Source organism: Dama dama, chromosome 11 (assembly GCF_033118175.1).
Source record: "Dama dama isolate Ldn47 chromosome 11, ASM3311817v1, whole genome shotgun sequence".
Taxonomy (NCBI): domain Eukaryota; kingdom Metazoa; phylum Chordata; class Mammalia; order Artiodactyla; family Cervidae; genus Dama; species Dama dama.
In genome coordinates this window covers 99,892,479-99,909,100 of record NC_083691.1, presented here as the reverse complement: position 1 = coordinate 99,909,100, position 16,622 = coordinate 99,892,479, and the positions used below count along the sequence as shown (strand labels likewise).

The following is a 16,622-nucleotide window of genomic DNA, read 5'->3' as shown; positions in this document are numbered from 1 at the left end:
TATTCTCCCCCAAACCCCCCTCCATCCAGGCTGGCACATAACGTTAAGCAGATTTCCCTGTGCTATCCAGTAGGTCCTTGTTGATCATCCATTTTCAGTACAGCAGTGTGTACATGTCCATGCCAAACTCCCTAACTATCCCTTCTCCCCCAGCAACCGTAATTTCATTTTCTAAGTCTGTGAGCCCAAGAGAACTTTCCGTGATGATAGAAATGTTCTGTATCTCCACTGTCGTGTAGCTGTTGAGTGCCTAAAATGTGGCCCTTGTGGAAGTGAGGAACTGAACTTTAAATTTTGCTTCATTTCTCTTTGGCCACACTGCACAGCTTGTGGGATCTTAGTTCTGTGACCAAGGATCAAACTTGGGCCTCCGGCAGTAGAAGCTCAGAGTTTTAACCATTGGACCACGAGGGAATTCCCAAATTTTGTTTCATTTTACTGAACTTAAATAGGAGCCCCAGGCGGCTGGTGGGCTTCTCAGGTGGCTGGGTGGTAAAGAATCCACCTGTCAATGCAGGAGACGCAAGTTCCATCCCTGGGTTGGAAAGATCCCTTGGAGGAGGAAACACTCCAGTGTTCTTGCCTGGAGAATCCCACAGACAGAGGAGCCTGGTGGGTCACGGTCTATAGGGTCACAAAGAATCCGACACAACTGCAAACTGAGCACACGCACATGCAGGCTGGTGGCTGCTTACTGGATCAGTTCAATTCAGTTACTCAGTCGTGTCCGACTCTTTGCGACCTCATGGACTATAGCAGGCCAGCCTTCCCTGTCCATCACCAACTCCTGGAGCTTGCTCAAACTCATGTCCACTGAGTCAGTGATGCCATCCAACCATCTCATTCTCTGTCGTCCCCTTCTCCTCCTGCCTTCAATCTTTCCCAGCATCAAGGTCTTTTCCAAGGAGTCAGTTCTTTGCATTAGGTGGCCAAAGTATTGGAGTTTCAGCTTCAGCGTCAGTCCTTCCAATGAATAATCAGGACTGATTTCCTTTAGTATTGACTGGTTGGATTTCCTTATATTCCAAGGGACTCTCAAGAGTCTTCTCCAACACCACAGTTCAAAAGCATGAATTCTTTGGTGCTCAGCCTTATTTATAGTCCAAGTCTCACATTCATACATGACCACTGGAAAAACCATAGCTTTGACTAGATGAACCTTTGTTGGCAAAGTAATGTCTCTGCTTTTTAGTCTGCTGCCTAGGTTGGTCATAACTTTTCTTCCAGGGAGCAAGCGTCTTTTAATTTCATGGCTGCAGTCATCTGGAGCCCCACAAAATAAAGTCTGTCACTGTTCCCATTGTTTTACCATCTATTTGCCATGAAGTGATGGGACCAGATGCCATGATCTTAGTTTTCTGAATGTTGAGCTTTAAGCCAGTGTTTTCACTCTCTTCTTTCACTTTCATCAAGAGGCTCTTTAGTTCTTCTTTGCTTTCTGCCATAAGGGTGGTGACAACTGCATTTCTGGGGTTATTATTTCTCCGGGCAATCTTGATTCCAGCTTGTGCTTCATCCAGCCTGGTATTTCTCATGATGTACTCTGCATATAAGTTAAATAAGCACGGTGACAATATACAGCCTTGACGTACTCCTGACTGGACAGCGAGGTTAACTCACGTCTCACAGTCTGGTCTCCTCTGCACAAGGGCAGAGCTGGCTTGGGTGTGGGCAGGCAGCAGCATCCACCTGAGATTAAGTCACGCTACTTTACTTTCATAGTCATACGTACGGTTATTTCCTATTTATGGTGAGTGGTTATATAAAGTTTATATAAAACTGATAGTGCTTATATAAAGTTTCCTTTTAAAAATGCATGTACGGTTCAGAAAGGCAAACCCATAAAAGCATATTAAGTGAACACTCGGGTGGCACTAGCCGTAACAAGCACTGTCTGCTCCTGGGGTGGGAGGCCACGACGGCCGCAGTAGGCCTGCCCTGTCTGTCCACCCACAGAATGGAGAGCCCGTGGAGGCCCGGGAGATTGTGAAGTGCCCCCAGGGCTGGCACGTGAAGCAAACCTGGGCTGTGGAGCTGAACCACGCAGTGGACAATGAGGGTCAGTCCTCTGGACGCTGGCTGAGGGTGGAAGGGTTTGGAGCTGAAAACCGCGAAGCTCTCGGGTAGAGTGGGCCTATGTCCCTGGGGTCCCCAGCCTTCAGAGAGTGGGGCCTCCCTACTTGCCACAGACATGGGCCCCAGCTTTAAGACAGGTGTGTGCATGCGTGCTAAGGCACTTCAGTCGTGTCCGACTCTGCAGCCCCATGGACAGCCAGGCTCCTCTGTCCGTGGGGATTCTCCAGGCAAGAATCCTGGAGTGGGTTGCCGTGCCCCCAGGGGATCGTCCCAGCACAGGGGTTGAGTGTCTTCTGTCTAACCTGCATTGGCAGATGGGTTCTTTACCACTGCCTGCATCCGGGAAGCCCATATGCTGAACGCCTCCTGGGCACATGAAGGTCAAGTCCAGAGCTTGGTTCAGCCTAGCGGCCCCAGGGAAGGGACAGTGAATGGGCTAGGAGTCAGAAGACCAGGGCTCCGGGTGCAGGCTCTGCTACTTATGAACTGGGTGATGTGTGCGGGTCCCGGGACATCTGTGCGATCACCTTCCTCATCTATCAGATGGGCTGCTGGGCTCGGCCCACTGGGTGATGCTGTGTGACCGCACCTTTCCCTGTGGCCAGACAGACCTACACATGAGGGACTGCACTGCCCCCTTGGCCTGCCCTTCCCGGGGCCTGTCTCAGGCCCATCCAGGCCCCTGAGCCCCTGGGCACCCACGGGCCGTGTCCTGGCCCCACAGGCTGGGAGTATGGCGTGGGCATCCCGCCCTCGGGGCTGCCCCAGGTCTGGAACTCGGTGGAGAAGACCTACTACTCACGCCGGCGCCGGCGCTGGGCACGGGTGCGCTACCGGGACCACGGGCGGCTGAGCCACGAGCAGGAGACCCTCTCCTTCCTGCAGCTGGTGAGGGGCCGCCCGGGCAGCGACCGGGGTGGGGGGGGGACCGCAGGGCGGGAGGGGGGCCCGCAGAGGGCGCCCACCCACAGCCACAGCCACGGCGGGTGAGAGGGCGCCTGCACTCCCCCCACAGCACCACCCCGGCCTGGCTGAGGACGAGGCAGGCTGGGAGTACGGCGTCTTCGGCTCCAAGTTCCACCTGAACCCTCAGCCCCAGAGCCGCTTCCGCCGCCGCTGCTGGCACCGCAGGCTGGCCCCCAACAAGGTCAAGGGCATTGCACCCATATTCCTCCTGGAGGGATCCTTGGTAAAGCCCCGGTGGGCTAGGGGTCTCCCCTCCTGCAACCCCGCCTCCGGAGCCAGGGCACGCCTGGTGGGGCAGGCAGCCGGAGGTGTCCTGTGTGGTCCGACGCAGTGACCACTGTGGGGTGGTGGAGGGGACATGCTTGGGCTTTGGCTGGGGAGAAGGGTGACCTGGGCCTGCGCTGGAGTGACAAGAAAGGCACCCAAGAGCCTCAGGGAGTCTGTCCTGGGCACAGAGCACAGATATGAAAGAGCAGGCGAAGAGAGAGGTGGACATGGTGTCGTCCACACGGAGGCTGGACAGCCTCAGGCGTGTCCGGAGGGCGCCCCCAGCCGTCACCCCGACGCCCAACCTGCCCTTCATCTACTGCGTCTTCAACAGTGAGCGTGCAGCGGACAGTCTGCTTGGGTGGCCCCAGAGGCCCCCAGTGCTTGAGGGTGGGGAGCAGGGGGCCTGGGGTGGGGGGCCTGAAGGCAGGTGGCAGACATGGCTCCTCTCTTTCCCAGAGCCCCACTACTACCAGCTCTTCTGCTACATCTACCAGGCCCGGAACCTGATGTCCAGCCATGTCCAGACATTCCAGGGTAGGCAAGGGCACCCCTTCTCCACCAGCCTCTCAGGGACCCCCCACTTGACCACCCAGCAGTGTAAAGGATGGCGAGGAAGGCGGTGACAGAGCTGCAGATCCCTGCCCCCTGCAGCTCGTGACCCTGGTTTGGGGAGAAGACGCAGGAGCAGGGAACACAGGATGGGAGCAGTCTCGCCGTGTGTCCCAACACCGTGAGATCGAGAAGGGGAGGCTTCACCCAGAGGAGGCCACTCAGCTGGGCCTTGGGAGGGGGAGGAGGAGACACGCAGACGAGAGACAGGGCGACAGGCTTGGGCACCGCTTGTCCCCTGCAGGGAGCAAGCGACAGGTGGGGGTGAGGTTTGGCAATTTCCAGCCCCACATGGAGATTTCAGGTGCCCTGGGCTGGCAGTGGCCCTGTCTGTCAGGAGCCAGAGTGCTAGACGGGGTCTAGCCGGGGCAGTGGGTGTCCGCTGGTAGCTGTGTCCATTGGGAGCATCGAGAGGGCTTCCCTGGTGGCTCAGCAGTAAAAAAAAATTCACCTGCAGTGCAGGAGATTCAAGAGACGCAGGTTTGATCCCTGGGTGGGGAAGATCTCCTGGAGGAGGAAATGGCTACCCACTCCAGTATTCCTGCCTAGAGAATCCCATGGACAGAGGAGCCTGGCGGGCTACATAGTCCATGGGATCGCTGCGAGTCAGACACCTCTGAGCAGCTAAATCACCACCACCCTCTTCCAAAGGGACTTGTGATGTCCCTTGATGCCAAGGCCACTTGCTGATAATGAGGAAGAGCAGCCACGTACATGTAGCCTGGTCCCCAGAACCCCTCCAGAGAAGCCCCTGGGCACTCTTGAGTCTGTGATGCCTGGACCCCAGCCATGACAGTTTAAGGTGGCCTCTGGCTATCAGCCCACGGGCTCTGCGCCTAACGCTGAGGTGGCCTTCTGGAATGGCTGCGGCCGGTGGGACTGAGGCTCCCTGGGTGCTGGGTCCAGTGGTGCCAGCAGCCAGAAGAGAGGAGGGCCTCACTCAGTAGCTCCAAGGCACCACCTCCTCAACTTCCACCCCCAGGGCCCTTCATCAGGCTGGTCTTCTTGAACCACAGCCAGTGCACCCAAACCCTGAAGAGCTCTGCGGCCCCCACATGGGCCCAGACGCTCATCTTTCAGCACCTCCTTTTGTACGAGAACCCTCAGGACACCAGAGAGGGCCCGCCGTGTGTGGTGTTGGAACTGTGGCAGCGGGACCCCCAGGTGAGGCGGGCTGGGCTGGGCAGAGCTCTGAGGAGACTATATTTATTTGCTTCGTTGTGCGGCATGACCGGGGCTTCCCAGGTGTTGCTAGTGGTAAAGAACCCGCCTGCCAGTGCAGAAGACGTAAGAGATGCCGGTTCAATCCCTGGTTGGGGAAGATCCCCTGGAGGAGGGCATGGCAAGCCACTCCAGTCTTCTTGCCTGGAGAATCCCATGGACAGAGGAGACTGGCGGGCTGCAGTCCACGGGGTTGAAAAAGAGTCAGACACAACTGAGCAACTAAGCACTCATGCATGCACGTGGCATGAAGGAATCTTAGTTCTCTGGCCAGGGATTGAATTCATGCCCCCTGCAGTGGAAGTGAGGAGTCCTCACCACTGGACCACCAGGGAATTCCTGTGAGGAGTCATTATTGTGGAGGAGAATATTCAGAAAGTGCTCAGTGAGGCCGATTCGCAGAGCACAGCCTGAGAACATAAATGTCAGCCCTGATCCTGGCGGCGTCAGAGTCCCGGGAGGAGCCAGGATGCTGCCAGCCTGGCCCCCGTGCTCTGTGAACTATCCCTTCCCTCCAGGGCAGTGAGACACTGTGGGGACGGACCATGTGGCAGCCGGTGGTCTGGCTGGACGCCCAAGACCGGATCCTGCCCCCCATGAGGTGGCACCCCCTTGTAAGAGGGCTGGAGGACGAAGAGGGCGAAATCTTGGCGTCCTGTGAGCTGATCCTTGAGACCGAGGTGCTAGGAGAGGGGGTCCAGCTGGGAGGTGGGGTGCCCAGCGCCCCCACCCTGCCTGGCTCCTCTGCCATGGGTTCCACAACTGGCAGCCCCCAAGCCCGGTCCCTCAAGAAAGCCCTGGGGGGCCCTGGCTCAGACACCGCTGGGTGGGAGGTGCCGACCTGCCCAGCCTCTCCATGACTCCGCCACTAGCTTCTGCCCAAAGGGCTCCAGGGCTGCCTCAGCTGAGCGCTCTCAGGGTCCTGCTTGAGTCGGGGAGGGGGGACAGTAGGACCAGAGCAATGGGGCCTCATCTCCCTCCTCCCCTGCCTCATCCCTTCAGAGCCTCAGACAGCAGCTGCCCATGTTAAGTGTGCCCTGGAAGAACGGCATCTACATCCTGCCCAAGAGCATCCAGCCCACGCTCAGGAAAATGGCTATCGAGGTGACAAAGTGTGGAGCGGGGCAGGCGGGTGGGTGGGGCACAAGCTGTCCCCAGAGCAGTTGAGCATCATGGAGCACTCTCTGCTGACCCTCTTGTGCCTTCTGCCTACCTGATCCAAAGCTTGGACCCCAAGAAGATACCCTGTGAGAGACACAGAGAGACAGGAGAGACGTGAAGGGCAAAAGCTCTGATAGAATATTTTGCAGTATTTTAATGCAAATCTCTGCAGCAGCAAAATATCATGAGGTGGCACTAGTGGTAAAGAACCTGCCTGCTAATACAGGAGACGTAAGAGACACGGATTCGATCCCTGGGTTGGGAAGATCCTCTAGAGAAGGAAATGGCAACCCACGCCAGTATTCTTTCCTGGAGAATCTCATGGACAGAGGAGCCTGGTGGGCTACAGTCCAGGGGGTCGCAAAGAGTCGGACATGACTGAGTGGCTTGGCACCCAGCAGGTCGTAGACAAACGGCTTTAGCATTCACTACCTACTGTGTGTGAGCCTCACGTGGCCCCTGAGCAAAAATTAGGGACTACCACCTTCCAGAGAAGGAAATTCAGGCTCTGAGAAATAACACACCCACGCGCAGCAACACAGGGGCTCCGTGGCAGCTCCAGAGTTTAGGCCCGGCCCTGCCAGGCTCCAAATGCCAGGACGCTTCTCACCTCTTCTGAGAGTAGCATGGAGGGCCCCATGTTAGAACCTTGGTGCCTGCCACAGACCTGGCCAAGAGTGCACGGTGGTCAGGTCTTCCCAGCACCACAGCCCGGATCAGGCCAGGTGGCTGGTTCCCACTCTGCCCCGAGGCAGCTCTCTGAGGAGGGGGTGCCCAGTGTGGGGTGCCCAGTGTGGGGCCACAGATAGCGAGATCTCAGGGCACTATCGTGCTAACCGGCCATGGAGTTCTGTGGGACCCAAATCAGCCACCAGCTAGAGGGCACCGCCATGCCTGGGAGCCCGGGGCCACACCAGCTGCTGTAGGCCTGGGAGGCAGCCAGCGTCAGGAACTCCTCCCAGAGAAGTGATTAGAGGCCAGACGGGCAGCAAGGGGGGAAGCGCGGCACCTCCGTCATGGAGGAGAGAGGACGGTGCCCAGGCCTGGAGCAGGAGCGCTCCTCCCCACAGGAGAGGGGGCCTGGGCGAGCCTCGTGTCCCGGCCCTGCAGGCCCCCCAGCCAGGCCGGGACCCCGGTACAGAGGCACCGCCTGTTCCCGCCCCAACCCGCTCTCCATCCCGCCAGATGCTGGTCTGGGGCCTTCGCAACATGAAGCAGGTGCGCTCGCCCCGGCTCCTGGTGGAATGCTGGGAGGAGTCCCTGCAGACCGAGCCCATCAGGGACTTTCAGACCAATCCCAACTTTGCCCAGTCAGCCCTCCTCCTCACACTGGTAAGGACACCGTGGGTGAGGGCTGGGACGATGCCCGTCGCGCGGGAAGCCTCACGCCCTGGCCTGTCCCGGCACTGCAGTACATGCCTACGGAGGAGACCTTTGCACTGCCGCTGGTGCTAAAGGTGGTGGACAGTCAGGACTTCGGCCAGGAGACCGTGGTGGGTCAGGCCAACGTTCACTCTCTGCAGCCCTACTTCTGTGACCCCTGGGCCGAGGACTACGTGCCCCCGCGGCCCCCAAGTATGACCCTCTCTCCCTGCCCTTCCCCAGGCCTCACCCAAGGGCTGACCCTGCGCGGGGGTGCCCCTCCTCCCCCTCGTCCTCTCTCCTGAGACTCACGACTGCACTTTCTCCACGCAGCGCTGTCGGTGAAAAAGTACCAGGAGGTGAGTGAAGGGCCGGAGGCCCTGTGCCATTTCAGGAAATGGCCCTTGTGCCTGAGGAGGGTGGATTAAACACAGTTCTGATGTCTGTGCCTCCAGGGTGAGGCCTAATTGTTCAGGGAAACTCAAGAGCAGCGATTCTCAACCTGGGCTGCACATTAGAGTTGCTCAAGAATTTTAAAAAGCCCGGATGGCCAGACCACTGACCAATTGCTGGGGGTAGGACCCAGGTGGCATCAATCTCTCTCTCTCTCTCTTTTTTTTTCAAGGGCTTCCCTGGTGGTTCAGATGGTAAAAAAAAATCCTGCCATGTAGGAGATCTGGGTTTGATCCCTGGGTGGGGAAGATCCCCTGGAGAAGATTCCCTGGAATGGTTACCCACTCCAGATTCTTGCCTGGAGAATTCCATGGACAGAGGAGCCTGGCGGGCTACAGTCCATTGGGTCACAAGGAGTCGGACACGACTGAGTGACCAACGCTTTCATACCTCACCCCACCCCGAGTGATTCCAGTGTTTCTGAACTTCAGAACTGCTGCTCTGGAGCAGCGCCTGTCGGCTTTGAATGCACAGGAATCCTTGGGACGTCCTGAACAAATGCAGATTCGGATCTAGAAGCCTGGGGTGGGGATTAAGGCTCTGAACTTCTGAGCCTTCCGGAGTTCAATCTGGGCTGCGGGCAAGAGAACCTAGAACAAACCTTCCCCTCCTTCTTGGCCCCCATCCTAGTTCTGAGGACCCCTGAATTAAGAGGCCTCTGTGAATGGGAAGGGAGCCAGGGAAGGAGGCTGTGACCTTGAGTCCGTTCTCCTCTGGGAAGTGGGAGGCGATGGGTGGGCTGGGCAGCTGGGCCTTGCCTCGCTCATGTGCAGTCATTTTTCAGCTCCTAGGTTACCTCTGTGAAAAGTTCTGGTTCAAGTCCGGCAAAGCTGAGGTGACGGAGGCTCAGCCTCGGGGAATAAGGCACAACCCTGGGCAGCCCAGGGAGGGGTGGGGCAGAGGAAGCCCCCGCGCCCCTTCCCCAGGGAAACGCCCCCTCTTCCTGCCAGGACGAGAATGACCAGGAGGTAGACTGGTGGAGCAAGCTGTTCTGGGCCACTGGAGACGCTCCCCGGACCCTGAAGTACAAGTACAAAGACTACCACACCCTGAAGGTCCGCAGGCCCCTGAGAGCGAGGACCGCTGAGGGGGGCCGAGAGGCTGTGCGGGGGAGGCCAGCATGCGGGCACGGGGCCCTCAGGGAACAGCCAAGCTGGTGGAGGGGCGGGGAGAGGGGCAGCAGGGGATGTTCCCGCACCGTCTCCACAAGACTGGACCACACGACCCCTGGCCTTCAGGAACCAGCGCTCCACTGGCAGCAGCCCAGGGGCCCCTCCGCCCGCCCCATCCTAGGGATGGTGCCCTCGGCCGGGCCTGGCCGGCTGCCCCACCCCGCAGCGGGGTCCTCCGCGCCCTCCCACAGGTGTATGACTGCGAGCTGGAGGCTGTGCCAGCCTTCCAAGGCCTGCAGGACTTCTGCCAGACCTTCAAACTCTACCAGGAGCGGCCCAGGCTGGGCAGCCCTGTGGTCGGGGAGCTCAAGGTGTGTGTCCCGCCCCGCGTGGCTGCACCCGCCACCCTGGGCCCCTTCTGCCCGGGGGAGGCTCTGCTAGGAGCCCTGGTTCTGCATGTTCATTGTGAGGATGGGCATGGAGGGCTTGACACTCTCGGGAGTGGGGGGCAGAGACTGACCTCTGCGGGGACTCAGGGTCGCCTCCCCTGACGCACGAAGGGCTAGGGCTTTTCAATCCCTGCTCAGGCTCAAGAGCTTTTGAAAAGAAGTGCGGACCTGGAGGGGTGGATGCGGGTGGAAAGACAGCTCCCTTCAGCAGAAACCGGGAGCTCAGTTCCTGCATTAACACCCCTCTGAATGCCCTTCCTGATCACCCCTCCTGAACATCGTGGTCCTGGCTGGGCATCTCTGCAGCACTTGCCCCCACCGGTCCTTGTGGGTTTCAGGTCCTGCCATCCTCAACACAACCCACTCTTCTGACTGGGGGCCCGGGGCCCCTCCTGGAGGGAGTTACACAGCCAGGCCGCTGCTGCCAGGCTGTCGGCCAAGACCTTCCCTCCCTGACACACGCACAGGGCCAGTTCCGCGTCTACCCCTTTCCTGAGAACCCGGAAGCTCCCAAGCCCCCTCGCCAGTTCCCGCTTTGGCCTAAGAAAGAGGACTTCCCTCAGCAGTGCGTGGTGCGGGTGTACATTGTGCGAGCCTCCCACCTGCAGCCCCAAGACATCAACGGCCTGGTAACCAGCCTCCCCACCCCCCCACCCCGACACCACACTCTGCACCCCAGCATCGCAGAGCCCCCTGGGCTGATGCCCAGACTGCAGACTTCCCAAAGGCCACGTCTGTACAAGGGGCTCCTCTCTGACTCACTCCTGCCCTCCCTCGCCAACCCGGGCTGATTCCTGTTTCCTGTCCTCCCCTCACTTCTCTCTGAACCCCAGTGTGACCCTTACGTGATCCTGAAACTGGGACAGACGATGCTTGGCAACCGGGACAAGTACCAGCCCAACACTCTGGACCCCATCTTTGGCGTGTGAGCCGCCCCAGTGCGCCCGGTCCCACACCCCTGCTCTCATCCCCCGCGGGTCGGGAGCAGTCCTGGAGGCAGAGAATGCTCATGTTCCTTTTTCACTTCTGCGTCCCTAGCACTGTGTTCAACGGATGGACAATGCACCAGCACCAACGGGCAGCCCAGCCCTCCCCTCCCTCTCAGACATGTTGCCCTGGAAGGGAGCTCAGAGTCCTGCACCCCAGGCCTATCAAAAATTACTCCCAGGATTTCCCTGGTGGTCCAGTGGCTAAGACTCTGCACTCCCAATGCAGTGGGCCTAGGTTTGATCCCTGCTCAGGGAACTAGATCCCACATGTCGAAACTAAGAGTTCTCACGCCACAACTAAAGATCCTGCATGCCACAACTAAGACCCAGAGCAGCCACATAAATTTAAAAAAAAAAAAAAGTCGCTCCCACCAGGACTGAGGGCTGGTTTTTGGCAGATGACAGTCATGCCAGGCTCTGCTGTCTATATTCACCGGGACCAAACAGAGTTGGGCACAGGCGCGTGGGGCCAGGGTGCTGGAGACGGAGGCAGGTGGATAACACGGTCAGTCTCTGTGTCTCCAACACCCTCTCCCTAGGATGTTTGAACTGAGCTGCACCATCCCCCTGGAGAAAGACCTAGAGATCCAGCTATATGACTTTGACCTATTCTCACCTGATGATATGATTGGAACCACAGTCATTGACCTTGAAGACCGACTCCTGTCTGGCTTTGGAGCTCGTTGTGGGCTCTCCAAATCCTATTGCCAGTGAGGACCTGAGCTGGGGTGGGGGGTGGCGGTGGGCAAGGGAGCAGGTGAGGGTGGAGGAGGGAGCCCACAGCTCCCCTTGAAGACACCTGCATCCCAGGCTGGGGAGCTGGGGCCCAAACCCATCTGCATGCCTACTCCCAGCACCGGTCAGCTTGCAGCGCGCAGCAGGGGCTTCTCCAGGACTCGGGTCTCCCCACAGGTCAGGGCCCTTCAGGTGGCGGGATCAGATGCCCCCAAGCCTGCTCTTGGAGCACCACGCCAAGCGAAAGGGACTACCGCCGCCTCTCTTCAGCCCTGAGGGTGACTCTGTTTATTACAACGGGAAAAAATTCGAACTGCAAAGCTTTGGTGAGAAGCGTACACACCTGCCAGCAAGCGCAGGGCCAGGCCTCTGCCTCCGGTGGGGCTCAGGATGGAGGAGTTGCCAGAGGGCATTACCCCCACCCTGTCCCTGCACACAAGCTAAGTCGTTTCAGTCGTGTCTGACTCTGTGTGACCTATGGACTGCAGCCTGCCAGGCTGCTCTGTCCGTGGGATTCTCCAGGCATGGAGTCGGTTGCCATTTCCTGCACCAGGGGATCGTCCCAACCCAGGGATTGAACCCACATCTCTTAAGTCTACCTGCACTGGCAGGAGGGTTCTTTACCACTAGCGCCACCCTGCCTGCTACCCTCCTGTAAAGGATAACCAAGTCCGCCTCCCAGGCTGAGGGTGGAGAAGGCGGGGCCCATGTGGGGGATGGGAAGGCCGTGACTTCCTGATATCTCCTACCCGTCCCCTCTCCCCATATAGAACTCAAGCCCCCTAGAGCGCACTTCTTGGGATCTAAGAAAGAGCGCCTGGCTCTGTACCTCCTGAACACCCAGGGGCTGGTACCCGAGCATGTGGAGACCCGCACTCTGTACAGCGACAGCCAGCCGGGCATTGACCAGGTATGAGCCTTGAGGGGCCGGAGCGGGAGGCGGGGAACCCCACCACCTAGGATGAGAGGGGCAGGAAAGGCCAGGCATCCACAGGTGTGAGTGCAAAGATGGCAAACATGTTCTGAGTGTGTTACTAAGAAACTGCAGCGATGTCACGAAGAGTGGAGAGAGTCAGAGCTGAAAAAGCTGCTGATGAAAAGCTGAGGCCCCATGTCTGCTGTGGAAGTGTTTGGGGGCCCCACCTGCCAGGGTCAGCACTGCCCGAGTTTCCCCTGGATGGAAGGTGGGAAGGATGGAGCGGGGGTCAGAGTGCAGACATCAGAACCCTGACTTGGCTGTGAAATGCAGGCTGTGTTTTCTGCACAGCAAGGAACTCCAAACAAAAGGAATAAAAATCCCCACAGGCACCCCAGCGATCCCCCATCCTCCAGCCACCGGAATGGCTCATCTCATTCTCCCCATCTCTCAACCTGACAGCACGTTCTACATAACAAACTTCTCTGCCGAGCACTTTTTAAAACCACCCTCACTGAACTTGTCTTCTCAGTCAGTGAGGCCAGTTTCAGAATAAAACCAGGTCACGTGGTTTGAAGGACTCTCACTGTTGGTAGCTCTTGTTGCTGTTGTCCAGTTGCCAAGTCGTGTCTGATTCTGTGACCCCACGGACTGCAGCACGCCAAGCTTCCCTGTCTTTCACCATCTTCCGGAGTTTGCTCAAACTCACGTCCACTGAGTCAGGGATGCTGTATAATCATCTCATCCTCTGTTGCCTCCTTCTCCTCCTGCCCTCAATCTTTCCCAGCATTAGGGCCTTTTCCAATGAGTTGGCGCTTCACATCAGGTGGCCAAAGTGTTGGTGACTCTACTCTCTTGCTTTCTTCTCTCCCCTTCCCTCACCGCTTCTACCCCTTCTTGCCTAGACCTCTGCGCTTGGTGGAAAGCTTAACATCCTTCGGATGTGGTTCCACAACATGAATGACCTGGAGATCACCTAGCTTACCCTTGTTCAGGGCCACTAGGTGGTTAGTCAACACAGCCCCCATCCCACTCGTAGCTGTGTGCAGAGGCTGTCAGGCAGGGCCTGTTAAATGGCATCCCCCTCTAGACCCCAGTGACATGTGCTACCCTGGCATCACAGCCCCCAGCTTCACAGCCGTCGCACAGCACCAGCGTGTTCTCCCCGCCAAGAAAAGAAACAAGTGGAAGCTGGTGCGTGGCGCACTGACTTCCTATCTGAAGTCCATCGACCTCCTAGATCCCCCAATGCTTAGTGCTGCAAACAGCCTCAGCAGGCCTGGAACCTGGGACGGGGACCTCCCCCCAGGCCAGCATGCCGAGAGCGGGGAGTAGCGTTGGGGCGGAGGGGGGTTGGCCAAGCCCAGCCAGCTCATCTTTGTCCACTCTAGGGAAAGGTGCAAATGTGGGTGGACATCTTCCCTAAGAAGCTTGGGCCTCCCGGCCCCCCAGTCAACATTGGGCCCAGGAAGCCTAACAGGTGAGTGGCACCAGGCAGGGCGGGGCACCAACAGGCTCCAGCGCTGAGTCACCGTGACACTTGCCCTCTGCGGGGGATCGAGGGCGCCGCCTCCTCAGGCGGCCCCCCAAGCCCAGCCTGACTTGGGTGGGCACGGGGCACAGCTACCACCCACCCCCCGGCCTGTTACCTTGCTGAGGCTGCGGTTGGGGAGCTATTCCTCCACAAAGCTTCAGACAACGGTGGCTGCAGGTATGAGCTCCGCTGCATTATCTGGAAAACCACCCTCGTGGACCCGAAGGAGAACAGTAACGACAGGATAAACGACATCTATGTCAAAGGGTGAGGGAAGGAGCAGAGTGCCCTCCAATGTGCCTAGTTCTGTCATTCCTGGGGATGCTCCTGATCTCGGGGTGTACTGGGCAGCCCTCCCCCCGGGGCGCCAGCTCAGGGAGTGGGGACAATGAACCGAGAACCCCAGGTGAGGAGACTCTGGTCCCAGGTGGCTGTTCGGGCTGGAGAAGGACATGCAGAAGACGGACGTCCACTACCGCTCCCTGATGGGGGAGGGCATCTTCAACTGGCGGTTCATCTTCACCTTGGACTACCTGGTGGCAGAGCATGTGTGTGTCTTGAGCGAGAAGGTAACATGCCCAGGCTTCCCAGGTGGCACAATGGTAAAGAATCCACCTGCTGATGCAGGAGACACAGGTTCCATCCTTGGGGTCAGGAAGATCCACTAGAGGAGGAAATGGCAACCCACTCCAGTATTCTTGCCTGGAGCATCCCGTGGACAGAGGAGCCTGGCAGGCTACAGTCCATGGGGTTGCAAAGAGTCGGACGCGACTGAGTGACCGAGCACACAGCCAACAGGCCCGAGGTGGGGTGGGGGGTCAGACACGTTCCCTCCCCTCCCCTCGGAGCCTGTGAGTTGCACAGAGATGCTTGGAATGTGGCCTTGGGTATAAACCCTCCTGCCCCTCCTCCTCCATGACCATCCCATCACGGCTGGGTGGTGAGTGGCTCAGTGGCCATGAACTCTCAAGAAGAGCCAGGCCAGTAATACATGCTCTGCCACCCTCCAGGACTACATATGGAGCCTGGACCCCACGGTGACGAAGTTCCCAGCCCGGCTCATCATCCAGGTCTGGGACAACAACATCATCTCCACGGATGACTTTCTAGGTGAGACCCCAGCGCGGGGCCTGCAGCCACAGGGCAGGGAAGTGCCTTAGTCGCTGACGACCTTTCTCTGGGTTCAGGGGTCCTGGAGCTGGATTTGTCAGACATGCCCCTCCCGGCCCCGCACTCCAGGCTGTGCTCTGTCAGAATGCTGGAGGCTGACCCCAAGTGGCCCCACTTCCTCCAGCACAAGCACTCGTCCCTCTTTAAGATGAAGAATGTGGCTGGCTGGTGGCCTTGCCAGGTCCTCGATGGTGGCAAATGGCGCTTGTCGGTACGAGCTGGGGCGGATGCCTGTTGCCTGCGTTACAGGGCTGACTGCTGAGCCACACTGTTTGGTCGCTAAGTCCTGTTCGACTGTTTGTGACCCCATGGACTGTAGCCCACCAGGCTCCTCTGTCCATGAGATTTCCCAGCAAGAGTACTGGAGTGGGTTGCCATTTCCTTCTTCAGAGGATCTTCCCAACCCAGGGGTTGAACCCAAGTTTCCGGCCTTGGCGGGTGGATTCTTTACCTCTGAGCCACCTGGGAAGCCCGCTGTGTCATATAACCTGGCTCTAACAGACTTCTGGGGGCCTGAGCTGAACCCCTTTTCCCTTCCGAACCCGGGAAAAGGCAGGTTCTTGTTCCTGCCATCTGAACTCAGTGCCCCCACAACCCATCGTGTTTCTAGGGTAAAGTGAAGATGACCCTGGAGATACTGACAGAAAAGGAAGCCTTAATCAAGGCGGCAGGACGAGGCCAGTCAGAGCCCAACCAATACCCTACACTCCATCCTCCCTTGTAAGGGTCCTGCAGGGTTAAGGCACTGAGGCACTCTTCCTGGTTCAAAAAGCTGAGTTGCTGGGCCTGGCAATTGGTGTGGGGGTGTTGCTGGGGAGGGGGCTGAGATGTAAAGAGGGATACTTAACCCACCAGCCAACTCCAGCTCAAAGCTCAGTTATAATCAGGGGAGTGCAGCTGCCGGGAGAGAGGGGTGGGCAGAAGCAGAGCTGCTTTTTTTCAAATGAAAGCCCTTTTGCTCTGGGTTACTTGACCTGAAGGTTCCCTCTGCCCTCTTCCCTTCTCTGCCAACCCTGCTCCCGGACAGACGCACCCACACCCTGTTCATGTGGATCCGGTCACCCATTGGGAGATTAATCCGTGTGTTCTGGAGACGCTACCGCTTCAAAATCATAGCCACCACCATCATACTGCTCATAGGGCTTCTGCTGTTCAAGTTTATCTACTCGGCTCCGGTGAGTGACAAGCCTAGGGGACGGGGCAAAGGTGCCGTGCCTCCTGGATGATCTGAGACAGCGTTTTTGGGCAGCTACTTCAGGCTGACTTTTGCTTGTTCTCTCTAGAACTATTTGGCCATGAACTGGATCAAACCGGAACTTCGGCTGAATGCCCCCATTCAAATATACACCAATATCATCAATGCGCCAAACACCAGTAGCGCCAACTCTTCCAACCTCACCACTCCCCAGCAGAACCTGAAACCTACAACGGCCCTGAAGCTGAAACACCTCCAGGGACACGTGACGCGCCTGCGGGATATTCTTCCAGAACTTCTGGCCCCACAAAACTAATCCCCCTGGACAGCCTGGCCCACGGACAGCCCTACCCTTCGGCTTCCTACCAGTTCCTTGTTTCTGGGGACTCGGAATAGTCCGGCCA

General features: G+C 58.2%; 1 protein-coding gene and 1 non-coding gene across 2 annotated transcripts in view; both read left to right on the top strand.

Moving 5' to 3' along the window:
- Positions 1 to 16,534, top strand: part of FER1L5 (fer-1 like family member 5) — a 55,189-nt gene extending 38,655 nt beyond the window's left edge. Inside the window, exons 27-53 of the mRNA XM_061156132.1 lie at positions 1,957 to 2,059; positions 2,801 to 2,964; positions 3,092 to 3,265; positions 3,498 to 3,642; positions 3,769 to 3,846; positions 4,904 to 5,085; positions 5,661 to 5,837; positions 6,157 to 6,246; positions 7,489 to 7,635; positions 7,716 to 7,878; positions 7,999 to 8,024; positions 8,903 to 8,953; positions 9,069 to 9,173; positions 9,482 to 9,601; positions 10,147 to 10,308; positions 10,513 to 10,604; positions 11,208 to 11,378; positions 11,581 to 11,729; positions 12,174 to 12,313; positions 13,711 to 13,799; positions 14,031 to 14,120; positions 14,281 to 14,422; positions 14,864 to 14,963; positions 15,041 to 15,234; positions 15,634 to 15,743; positions 16,051 to 16,198; positions 16,307 to 16,534. Of these exons, the coding sequence (XP_061012115.1) occupies positions 1,957 to 2,059; positions 2,801 to 2,964; positions 3,092 to 3,265; positions 3,498 to 3,642; positions 3,769 to 3,846; positions 4,904 to 5,085; positions 5,661 to 5,837; positions 6,157 to 6,246; positions 7,489 to 7,635; positions 7,716 to 7,878; positions 7,999 to 8,024; positions 8,903 to 8,953; positions 9,069 to 9,173; positions 9,482 to 9,601; positions 10,147 to 10,308; positions 10,513 to 10,604; positions 11,208 to 11,378; positions 11,581 to 11,729; positions 12,174 to 12,313; positions 13,711 to 13,799; positions 14,031 to 14,120; positions 14,281 to 14,422; positions 14,864 to 14,963; positions 15,041 to 15,234; positions 15,634 to 15,743; positions 16,051 to 16,198; positions 16,307 to 16,534 (3,540 nt within the window). The remainder of the gene's footprint in view (positions 1 to 1,956; positions 2,060 to 2,800; positions 2,965 to 3,091; positions 3,266 to 3,497; positions 3,643 to 3,768; positions 3,847 to 4,903; positions 5,086 to 5,660; positions 5,838 to 6,156; positions 6,247 to 7,488; positions 7,636 to 7,715; positions 7,879 to 7,998; positions 8,025 to 8,902; positions 8,954 to 9,068; positions 9,174 to 9,481; positions 9,602 to 10,146; positions 10,309 to 10,512; positions 10,605 to 11,207; positions 11,379 to 11,580; positions 11,730 to 12,173; positions 12,314 to 13,710; positions 13,800 to 14,030; positions 14,121 to 14,280; positions 14,423 to 14,863; positions 14,964 to 15,040; positions 15,235 to 15,633; positions 15,744 to 16,050; positions 16,199 to 16,306) is intronic.
- Positions 10,852 to 10,924, top strand: TRNAG-CCC (transfer RNA glycine (anticodon CCC)). The gene has a single exon. It is a non-coding gene; the product is annotated as a tRNA-Gly (tRNA).
- Positions 16,535 to 16,622: the final 88 nt, after the last annotated feature.